The 12,219-nt window shown below is 38.8% G+C and overlaps 1 protein-coding gene across 1 annotated transcript in view; it reads right to left on the bottom strand.

Annotated features, from left to right (window-relative positions):
* Positions 1-11,059: 11,059 nt before the first annotated feature.
* LOC138945621 (WD repeat-containing protein 44-like) overlaps positions 11,060-12,219 on the bottom strand; it is a 34,343-nt gene continuing 33,183 nt past the window's right edge. Inside the window, exon 23 of the mRNA XM_070317087.1 lies at positions 11,060-11,903. Coding sequence (XP_070173188.1) covers positions 11,719-11,903 — 185 coding nt within the window. The 3' untranslated portion in view covers positions 11,060-11,718. The remainder of the gene's footprint in view (positions 11,904-12,219) is intronic.

Genomic DNA, 12,219 nt, shown 5'->3' with positions numbered 1-12,219 from the left:
GTGCCAACGCGAGGCTTCCCGTGCGACGATGACGTTAGTGACGTGGATATAGCCTAGCTGGGGACTTGAGACACGGACCCGTGGATATAGCCACAACCAAAATCTAATGAGGTTTCGGGAAATCCCGATTATTCCAACTCTGCCCCGGATTCTTACTTTGCGCCCAACAATTGCTCATTATCTATCTATTCACCGGAATGCGCCAAAATAGTATTCTGATCGTCCGACCGCCGTCGGAAACGTTTGACACGTGCAACACAATAAACACACCATTGAAGAGCACGTGTGTGTGTGTGTGTGTGTGTGTGTGTGTGTGTAATTGTGTTGGGTTGTGTTGCGTCCCCTGGTTGTGTTGTGTTGTGTTGCATGAAAAATTGTATTCCAGAACAATTAGTAGAACAAGCCATCCCCTCTCACGCACACACTGTGAGCCACCAGCCATGCATGCACACACACACACACACACACACACATGCGAACGAACACATATACACAACCATACAATTAGACAGAGAAAAGACAGATGCAGACATGTATTCTTTACATTTTATTTCTTGACTCCGTTGTAACTAAAAAAAGGCACAGATGTCTCACATTATTTACCCTTCATTTTCATGTGAAATTGATGATTTTCATTACAATATTATCAGTCTTATGAAGACCAGAGTTAGCAGAATAAACACAGGAATCGGAACTCTAAAACACATGTACAGGTCATCAATTCCTTGCAATTGGACCAAATTCTAATCGAGCTATTAGTTTCAGGCATGGGAATTCCAAAATAGAAAAAACTCTGAAAATAAGCCAAGGTCCGGGGGCAGCCTAGGCCCCGGCAGGGTACAGGGGCAGAGCCCCGTTGGGGGGACCAGGAGAGCCAAGCCCCCCGGAAGGAAAACGAATTTTAGACCAATATTTTGCTAGTTCTTGTGTAAAGCAAACAATGGATAGAGAGACAAATAAATACATATAAATTAATTTACCTTTTTTTTTGCCGCGAACAATTTTTTATTTTCACTAAAAAGGTCATTTCCTTTCCGCGGAAATCCGCGATTTCGCAGACAATTCCCATGCCTGAGTTTTCTTTCAAAATAGAAAGGGATCATGCGAAGTAAGGGTTTGCGTGTAGTAAAGAGGGTCACAGGCAGAAGATTAGGCACACACAAAAAATAGTCTGTTTACGGTAACCCGACCGACCCTATTTTTTTCGCGCGACCCTAGACTTTTTTTTGGCATTTGGGGAAAAAAATAAAAATTTAAAAAAATAAAAATAACGTAAAAATATGGATTTTTGGAAAAGAAGAAAAAAAAAAGAAAAAAAATCCCGACCTATTTATTTGGCCTATGTTACCGTAAACAGACCTTTTTGTTTTTGGCCTTATAATGTTTATTCATTCTTTTGCAAAGATATGTCACACACACACACACACACAATTAGACTCCTTGACAGCAGCAGTGTTTATGTATAAAATGTTAGATTTACAGAGCATAAAGTAACAAAAATATTGCACACTAATCTGAGATACACATCAGTATTAAACAAAAACCTGGCACAATCAATCACACCTTATTTCAAATGATTTCATGAGATATACATACAAAAATGTAACTTTTCTTCAATTAAAAGGACAAATACAGATAATTATGAGAGGAAAAAATGAACATTTCCAACAACCATTGTATGAAAGATTTTCCTCCGAACAGATGTTTAGCTAAATGTTGAAATAGAGCCACAAACAATTATCCATAATATTAGACGTACCTCTGTGTAAGAATCAAGAGTTCAGTTACCCAAAATTTTCAATGAGAAATAAATGAGAAGGAACATGAACAAAACTTTGCCACATAGAATCCTCCAAAAGAGACGGAGAAAGGGAATTTCAAGTCCTGGACATTGTCATTAGTGCTTGATGTACATGTATTTTGTCAGCGGCACTCTCTCATTTTCAAATGTTATACACACACTGCACCCAAGTCTTAGTATAAACCAAAGAATCAGTTCTTTTGGTTCTTATTCTTTTTATGACAGTCAATGTAATGACATACATAATATTATGTCTTTTTATGACAGTCAATGTAACGACATACATAATATTATGTCTTTTAACCAGCAGACTTCTGGTAAAAGTATTTTATCTTATGAAACCAAGAAAATGTTGCGACAAGTTCTGAACTCGATTGGCAAAGCAGGATTCATTATCAGCTTAAATCATTCTCAAAATTCTACACTCAATTATACTACAGTTTGAATCTTTACTCACCAAAACGGAAGTAAACACATGAACTCAGAAATCAGATTCAGTTTTGTCAAAAAGGAAGGAAAAAAACCCACAAACACATTTTACACAAAAGCATTTTATCATACAACAGAATCATTATCACAGAAAATAGCAGAAGAAGCAAATGGACGCAAAAATGGACAGCCTCTCAGTTAAAAGCATTCTCTTATGATGATAATTATCATTCCCAATTGGCATGACGTCTTTACTAAGAAAGACAACCCTGACTATGGGTTGTTCTACTGCACATTTGTCTGTTCCGCGTACACAATCTTTACTTCCATCCCCATTTTGAAACATTGCAACAGACTTCCAGATATATAACACGATCATAATGTGTTCTCTGTTTGCATGTTTGTCCAGTGTCTTGTCCCCACATAAAGCATATCAACTCTACCTGTCCCAAGAAAGGCCAATTGGTTCTAAGAGGACGTTAAAACTAATTATCATCACATTTATCTGTAACAACAAAAAACAAAACAAAAATTAAACAGTTAAAGAAAGAAGTTATCATAAACACCCCTTTGGAGATCTTCTTTCTTATCAGATTTTGTGGGGTGTTTTTTTTTTCTCTTTTTTCTGTTTAACAGCCTAAAGAAAAGAAAAAATTTAGAATAATCAATGACATTCTTTGCACACTAACAACCTATAGGCGTTCAAAAGTGTTCTGCAGACTAGTGAGAATGGCAAGAAAGTAATAACTGGCAACCAAGCAACCATCCAACTAAGTAACCAGCACAGAACCAACATGAACAAGCCTTTCTAATTTTGCTACTTTTGCATTATTGAATTTGCTAATAAAAATAAAAGATTAAATAAAAAAAGTAAAAGATAATGTAAGTACGTACATGTACAAAAAAAGGACAAAAATACACTTTTTTTCACTTTAGCTGAAGCAAAAACCAGTTCAAAGAACAAACATGAAAATACAAACTAAATGTCATGTTTATCAACAAAAAGTGCATATAGTCACTCTTTTCTGTGGAATAGCCTGCTCGTTTGGAACACAAAAACTAAAGAATGGGTTAAAACATTGCTCTAATTTAACCTTCAAACATCGCTTTGCTCACTTGGCTCAGGAAAGCAGCTTTTATTGTATACAAAATAAATTCAACTGACAGGGCAGCAGCATTTGAAATTAGTAGTACATGTACCTAAAATATTAGCAGCAAGAGTGACATAATCTGCATCCTTGCAATTCAGCACCGAAGCAGCACTTTAAGAAAGCAACCCCTATCATTTAAAGACTAGCTCACTTCTTCTTCTTTGTTCATGGGCTGAAACTCCCACGTTCACTCATGTTTTTGCATTCTTTTCTTTATTTGGTGTTTAACGTCGTTTTCAACCACGAAGGTTATATCGCGACGGGGGAAGGGGGAAGATGGGATAGGGAAAAGGGGGGAGATGGGATAGAGCCACTTGTTAATTGTTTCTTGTTCACAAAAGCACTAATCAAAAAATTGCTCCAGGGGCTTGCAACGTAGTACAATATATGACCTTACTGGGAGAATGCAAGTTTCCAGTACAAAGGACGTAACATTTCTTACATACTGCTTGACTAAAATCTTTACAAACATTGACTATATTCTATAAAGAACCACATAATCTCAAATTATAAATGGTAATAATGACTTGCGACAACTGTTTCATATTCAGCTATAACTGGGCAATTTCCCAACTATAACTGGGCAATTTATGAGCATGCAAAATCTCCAGTTACAAACATTATCATCTGAAAGCACACATTCTTAAAAACACTAACAATATAAAAGGACTAGAAGTCTCTGAATGCTCTGAAGATAAACTTTGGTCACTCGACAATCTCATATAAATGCCTTCAATGACTGTAAATCTAACATACATGTAACTGCATAAAACTCAGAGGAGTGGGATGAAATGCATTCCTATCAATGAAACCCTGAGGTGGTATCGATACAAATCTAGCAACAACAACACACACAAAAAAGAGAAAATGTGCAATTGAAAAAATAAATACACAAATAAATAAATTATTTTTAACAAAATTAAAAAGCTAATAAACCAATAACATTTTTTAAACTACATCAGTTAAGTATTCTGGGGCCTATAAACCAATGCTTAAGCTCTAAGCAACACTGTTATCTACAAAGCACCACCTACATTTTCCTCGCAACTAATCTAACATCATACAGCCACATTAATTTCCAATGTGCATGCAACAACAACAAAACAAAAACAAAATAAAAACTTTCTCCACAACGTGAATTAACTAAATAAATTTTATGTCTGGAAAAAGAGAATATGCATAACAGAACATGCTAAATAAAATCAGGAGAGACATAAAACCAAACATTATTTAGTCACTGAAGTCAAATTCTAAGTTACTAGTCGAGAGAGAACTAAATTGCCACGTAGCACCAAATCATTCTGATTTACTGAGATTTTCTAGGTTTAAATCGTAAAAACATTTAGACCAGAATTTGTGCAAATGTGCATAGAGAATCGGAATATCACAACACACAAGTTTCAGGTAAAACACTGTTCTTTGTGGAACCAATCAGTCCTTTTTCAAGTGAAAACTGGCATTTTTTCTGACCATCTGAGGTGGTATGCATGAAAAAGCGCTCATCTGGGTTGGAACCAAGTGCTGGTTTGGACTGGTTGAAACCCAGTTGGACACCTACTCATGCACACCTCCCCTAGTCATTGTGTTTATGGTTTTGTTTTTCTTGAATGAGAACATTAAAAGACAATATCAAGAAAAATTGGCCACGTCAACAAATAATGACAAGAATCAATGCATAGTCGCAGACACTGTGGTAAATACAAGCGTTGAGTGGTACCTGTCAAGAGAGACGCTTTGGACTCAGCAGCAAGCATACTTCACTGCAATCATTCCCAGATGAAGCTTGTTAAAAGTTTTCTTTTGTTGAGTTTTGATTCAGAATTGCAAATGAAAACTGTCAGCCTCCTTTTGCTCAAATTCACAAATTATATAACAGGTAGTGGCAATAATTCTTTGCAAAATATCTAACTTCTAAGTCAATTATTTTCTGGGAACTTTTTGGCACACAAAAATGTTAGCCTTGATAGGCATATTACAAGCAGCAAAGAGGATTGTGGTAATATTGCTACAATTATGTGTTTTGTTTAGTTTTTCACTGTCAGAATTTCCACACTTGCAAGACCATCAAGATTAGTGTGCATACAAGCTGTAGTCAAGTGTTCCACACAAGTCATCCCAGATTGCATCAAGTGCACTCAAGTCGGGTTCAGATACCTGGACGAGGGACACCTGCGATGAGGTGCACAAGAAAGTTACCAACCGGGTGGGAGTCAGCCGCGGTGTTGGATTGGTTGAAATTGAGATTTGGTGTGTTTTCAACAAATCAGGCCCCGCGGTTTGTTCTCACCCGTTAGTGTTTCCCCCACTTTTGCTTTGAGCATCTCAGCCCTGGCTACCAGACATCCAACAACGTTCTTTCTTTGGAGGTTACCCTTGGGCTAGATGAGGGACCTAACATTATCCATACAGTCAATGCCACGTAATTTTGCAGTCCTATTAACATGTACACGTAAAATCATGTTATTCGCACAAAAGTGACATCTAACAATGCCAGTGTCATTTGTAGTTTACCTAAGTTTTCTAACCTTATTTAGAAGTGCTTTTCAAACAACACAGTGGTACCGGAGATGTCACACTTCTCTGATGAGAGGACTCCCCCCCCCCTCTCCAATAAAGGACACCTTCTGTAGTCCTTTTATTTATTTTCTTAACAGGAGACCGGCACGGTTGGCCTAGTGGTAAGGCGTCCGCCCCGTGATCGGGAGGTCGTGGATTCGAACCCCGGCCGGGTCATACCTAAGACTTTAAAATTGGCAATCTAGTGGCTGCTCCGCCTGGCGTCTGGCATTATGGGGTTAGTGCTAGGACTGGTTGGTCCGGTGTCAGAATAATGTGACTGGGTGAGACATGAAGCCTGTGCTGCGACTTCTGTCTTGTGTGTGGCGCACATTATATGTCAAAGCAGCACCGCCCTGATATGGCCCTTCGTGGTCGGCTGGGCGTTAAGCAAACAAACAAACAAATCTTGACAGGTCACATGCTCAGAAAACTTTGTGATGGTCCCAATGGTGTCTTTTCTTTGCATTTACCACTGTAATATTACACACAAAGTTAGGCAAACTTTTACATTTTCATGAAGATAGCAAGTTTACTCCTGTACTGTAGATTCTTCCTTTCTTTATTTGGTGTTTAACGTCGTTTTCAACCACGAAGGGTTATATCGCGACGGGGAAAGGGGGAAGAGGGTATAGAGCCACTTGTCAATTGTTTCTTGTTCACAAAAGCACTAATCAAAAATTTGCTCCAGGGGCTTGCAACGTAGTACATGTACAATATATTACCTTACTGGGAGAATGCAAGTTTCCAGTACAAAGGACTTTAACATTTCTTACATACTGCTTGACTAAAATCTTTATAAAAATTGACTATAATCTATACAAGAAACATTTAACAAGGGTAAAAGGAGAAACAGAATCCGTTAGTCGCCTCTTACGACATGCTGGGGAGCATCGGGTAAATTCTTCCCCCTAACCCGCTGGGGGTATAGATTCTTCCTCATGAGTTTTCATCACAAACATTCTGTACATATGGTGAACTGTACACAACGGTAGAACGGTACATCCAATTGACATAATTATGATTGTACACAATTAGAATCGTTAGTTTTTCTTCTGATCAATAATATCACTGGAAATGAAGAGTTCTCTGAGTAGCTGGAATATGAACATCAGTAAGAAACAGGTTCCAGCTGCCCAGGTGAAATCAAAATATATGGATCTCATTATGTTGAAAGTCATGAACACATGGTTTACAGTGGAACTGCCTTTTTTAGACCTCTACAAAATCTGAGAGAACCATGTCTCCGAGAGGAGCAGGGGCGGATCACATCCTTTTAAAGGGGGGGTTTCCAAACTTCTTTTAGGGAAAATTTTGATGAAAATCAAGGAAAATGAAGCAATCTGGTGCAATCTGAGCATCAGCTTTTCTTTATTTTCAATTGTTTTATTCATTTTTTTTAGAAACCAGAAACCTCGGAAACCCCCCCTGGATCCCCCCCTGAGGAGGGTCTTAATACAGTGGAACCCCCCTTTTAAGACCCCCCCCCCCCCAGTTTAAGACTCCCTCCTTTTTAAGACCTGACTTTCTCAGATTATTGGAGGTCTTAAAAGGGGGGTTCGGGGGCGGGGATGTAGCTCAGTCGGTAGCGCGCTGGATTTGTATCCAGTTGGCCGCTGTCAGCGTGAGTTCGTCCCCACGTTCGGCGAGAGATTTATTTCTCAGAGTCAACTTTGTGTGCAGACTCTCCTTGGTGTCCAAACACCCCCGTGTGTACACGCAAGCAAAAGACCAAGTGCGCACGAAAAAGATCCTGTAATTCATGTCAGAGTTCGGTGGGTTATAGAAACACGAAAATACCCAGCATGCTTCCTCCAAAAGCGGCGTATGGCTGCCTAAATGGCAGGGGAAAACTGGTCATACACGTAAAATTCCACTCGTGCAAACCACGAGTGCACGTGGGAGTTTCAGCCCACGAACGCAGAAGAAGAAGAAGAAGAAGAACAAGTCGCGTAAGGCGAAAATACAACATTTAGTCAAGTAGCTGTCGAACTCACAGAATGAAACTGAACGCAATGAACGTATACTCGTAGCATCGTCAGTCCACCGCTCACGGCATAGGCAGTGAAATTGACAAGAAGAGCGGTTTAGTAGTTGCGCTGGGAAGGATAGCACGCTTTTCTGTACCTCTCTTCGTTTTAACTTTCTGAGCGTGTTTTTAATCCAAACATATCATATCTATATGTTTTTGGAATCAGGAACCGACAAGGAATAAGATGAAAGTGTTTTTAAATTGATTTCGAAAATTTAATTTTGATAATAATTTTTATATATTTAATTTTCAGAGCTTGTTTTTAATCCGAATATAACATATTTATATGTTTTTGGAATCAGCAAATGATGGAGAATAAGATAAATGTAAATTTGGATCATTTTATAAAAAACATATTTTTTTTACAATTTTCAGATTTTTAATGACCAAAGTCATTAATTAATTTTTAAGCCACCACGCTGAAATGCAATACCGAAGTCCGGGCTTCGTCGAACATTACCTGACCAAAATTTCAACCAATTTGGTTGAAAAATGAGGGCGTGACAGTGCCGCCTCAACTTTCACGAAAAGCCGGATATGACGTCATCAAAGACATTTATCAAAAAAATGAAAAAAATATTCGGGGATTTCATACCCAGGAACTCTCATGTCAAATTTCATAAAGATCGGTCCAGTAGTTTAGTCTGAATCGCTCTACACACACACACAGACAGACAGACACACACACACACACACGCACATACACCACGACCCTCGTCTCGATTCCCCCCTCTATGTTAAAACATTTAGTCAAAACTTGACTAAATGTAAAAAGGGGGGGTTCCACTGTAAGAGAGTTTTAAATCGGGGAAAAGTGGGGGGGGGGGGGTTGTGTCTTAAGAGGGGGGGTTCCACTGTACTTGTTTGAAGTTCAGGTATGTCTCTGGTTCAGGGAAATTGATTGTAATAGAGACTGATTACAATTTTCCAATCAGAAGTAATCAGATTAACCTTTTAGAACACAACGAGTTTTGAACAAAACACATATCTTATGCAACTTTACATACAATAAAATTCAAGTTAATCAAAACCTCCCACATTGCTCCATAAAATATACCGTGCCTGAATTTCAGCACCATGAAAATGTTAATTTGCGTTGACCAGTTTCTCTTGGAGATTAATGAAAAATAAAGAATCATTGATAATTTCACAGACTGATTATAAGATACATTTCTTACGATGCTGATTGACAAAATGTATATATAATATCAACAATAATAGACTGACAGGTGACAGTGTTATGATAAATACAAGACCTATATTTACAAAATATCACAAGTAATAACAGACTGGTTTATTCATTCACTGATTGATCAGCTGATTTAAGAAGGAAAAGAAGACATAAGCAGCAAATAATGTTTCGGTTCTGTGAGACACAGCTCTGCATGTGTAATATACACAACAGGTTTACTGTAAAGTTTTGCTGCATTCAAGGCAGAAATGACATCATAATCCGTCATGCAATTGTAGGCCAAGGCCCAATCAGAAGAGCCCTGACAGTGATAGGCCCAAGGGTGGGGTGGATGGTGGTGACAGAGGTGAAGGGAGGGGGAATGTTTACTGCAGGGGCTGAGCATGGGGACACCAGACCTGAGAACCCCTGTTTTGCACTTGGAGTATGCTCAAGCAAAACTTGGTGTATTTTCAGAAAAATGAGCGTACTCCACACAACATTTGACCATCCATGATTCAAACATGTTTCACTCGTGTCTGTCTCACCGCTAATTAAGTACATACCAATATATTTGAAACAAATGCTTCTTTCAATATTTACTGACAATAGCTTTAATCATGTGTCAAAATACTGGATCAGCTCCCAGATGCGCTTGTGAAGAAAAGGGGTCTGGGATTATTTATCGTATTTTTTTCCACTGACCATACTGCTTGTATTCTAGACAATCTTGCGTACAAAATATGGCAAAATCGTATGGGTTCCCAGGTCTGGAACAGTGTTTAACTCAGGAACCATCACCAATGAGGCACCTGAATTCTATACCGAATACTGCAACCTCATTCCTGAGTAAAACACACCTATTCTGAGCCATTTGATTGAGTTTTGATTGAGGGGTCAGGTACACAAACCCCACAGAGACAAGGATTGCCAGAAGTAGTCTCAAGACTGTACAAGTCTGCAGTTGAGATTTCTAACAAGGCCCGTTTTTATCATAATTAATTTACACTGAAAAAGTGCAGTGCAGCAGTTCCTGAACTTGTCTTGGGTGGAGGTAATCTTAAGAATACCTTCTGCCTCACTACTTATTCAACAACTCTTGGTCTTTAATTCCACAATGACCTATAGTAAAAATAACTGTGTGAACTAAATAGAACATTTAAAGCGCCACAGTCGGACCACACACAATAAAAGTATTCATGCCGCTGGTAACAATAAAAGTTCCAATAATACTCTGAACTAAAATTCCTATTCTGTCAACCAACAGCCATGTTGCTGCAACGTGCATTGTGGTATGTGTTCAACTCTGATGGTAATCATGAATGTTTCAGCAGAAAATCATTTTTGAAATGGTTTTGAGATGGCTGGTTCACAAGTATGGTGCCGGTTGTCTTCTGGAGCCTCTTGCTGCAAAAGCTGGTCTGTGGGCTAGCAGGTGTATTGTGAGATCACAAAATCATCAAATTGTAAAAAAAAATGAGTTAAAATTGTTTTTTTTAATTACATGCAATACTTTAAAAACAGACCTGAATGCATACCAAGAAAATATTTTATTTTTATGTTCATACACAATTATGCAAAATCACGCAATCTGGGGATCTCAAGAATGGTCTCAAGAGCTTAGGAAATGCCAGAAATCTGCCAACTGGCGGAAATAATCTCGTGTCTGGCTAGCTTGATAAACTGAGATCCGCATCCACTCAAGATGTGAAGCTGTTCAGCTTGAGGCTTTCCCAACAATGCTTCATCATCTTTTCTGTTTGATGTGTTGGCACATGAGACAAATGCGTTTTTTAAAATTCTGTTTTCAATTCAGGGATGACATTTGGCGTTTGGCAGAACGTATTTCAAATAGCCTTAGAATTGCCTGCTTCAACACCCCCCCCTTACTTCACTCCCCCCCCCCCCTTCCACCCCACTTCATCACCCCTCATTCACACAAAAATGGTAAGTTCTTTGGTCGCAGTCACAAGGCAGGTCAAAGATCACAGTAAACCTTCTTCTCACTGTTGTTACAACTTTCTTGTGTCTTTGGCTGAAGGTGCAGACTTGATGCAAAACCTTGAAAGAGACAACATTTTCTGTATTTCTCCCTTTCACTTGTGACCTTGTTTGTCAGTCCGTGGTGACCTTTCTTCAAGTTCAAGGTCACATCTGATGAAATTGTCAAATTGTTTGCATCTGGTCAAAGGTGGAATTCATACCAAGCAGTTGAAGGAGCCATCCGATTTCATTTCCTTTTCTGTATTACATTTTTATGATTTTCTCATCATAAGCTGAAGATTGTCATGCAGTCATCACACCGTCTACATTTTGACTGACCTTCTGGCCGTTTGAGCGCTGATTCATTACACAAAGTCGCACCTCTGCATTCACCAAGAGATTTTTTTTCACACTATGTCAGCACATTTCACAGGCAAAAGACTTTTCTACAGTCTATAGGCTATCATTCACAGTTTTTTTCCGACGTTCTCGTACATTTCCAATCGACACACAGGTCACTGGCAAAAGACTTTTCTACACGGCCCAACTCAAACCATCATGGCAGATTTTCATTCGCACTCTCCTTCGCTCCCTATCAGCTCTTTGGTCGGTTGGTGATGACCTTGATGCTGCCGGTAAAGTCGGCGGAGACAATGATTTCTCTGTCCTCAGTGTCATCATCAAAGCAACAAGCGGTGGCAGGGTTCTCTGCCATGGCCATGCGGAAGATGAAGGAGGGGTTGGGGGCGAACACTGCTGCCGTTACCACTGCGTTGTGAACTGCACACAGAGAAAAATAAACGCTCAATGCTTTTGTTTTTTGTGGGGTTTTTTTTTAACCCTCAATGTTAATCCACAATCAAATAGCTTTGCCACTAATTTCTGATGACAAATACAAGTACAGAGATATATAAAAATAAAACAAAAAAGGCAATCATTTTATTTTAGTGACTGTCTCCAGAAAGGAACATCTACTGTTATTCAAGGTAAAGAACAACAAGGCATTTTTAATGTTTGAAGACGCTTCACTGTGCTGCAGTGATCATTTTATGTGTTTTGTGGACCTGCACAACCTAAAAGCCATGAACTTGATGAA

Source organism: Littorina saxatilis, linkage group LG13 (assembly GCF_037325665.1).
Source record: "Littorina saxatilis isolate snail1 linkage group LG13, US_GU_Lsax_2.0, whole genome shotgun sequence".
In the NCBI taxonomy this organism is placed as follows: Eukaryota; Metazoa; Mollusca; class Gastropoda; order Littorinimorpha; family Littorinidae; genus Littorina; species Littorina saxatilis.
The sequence above is the reverse complement of the archived record's forward strand: the minus strand, read 5'-3'. Positions and strand labels throughout refer to the sequence as shown.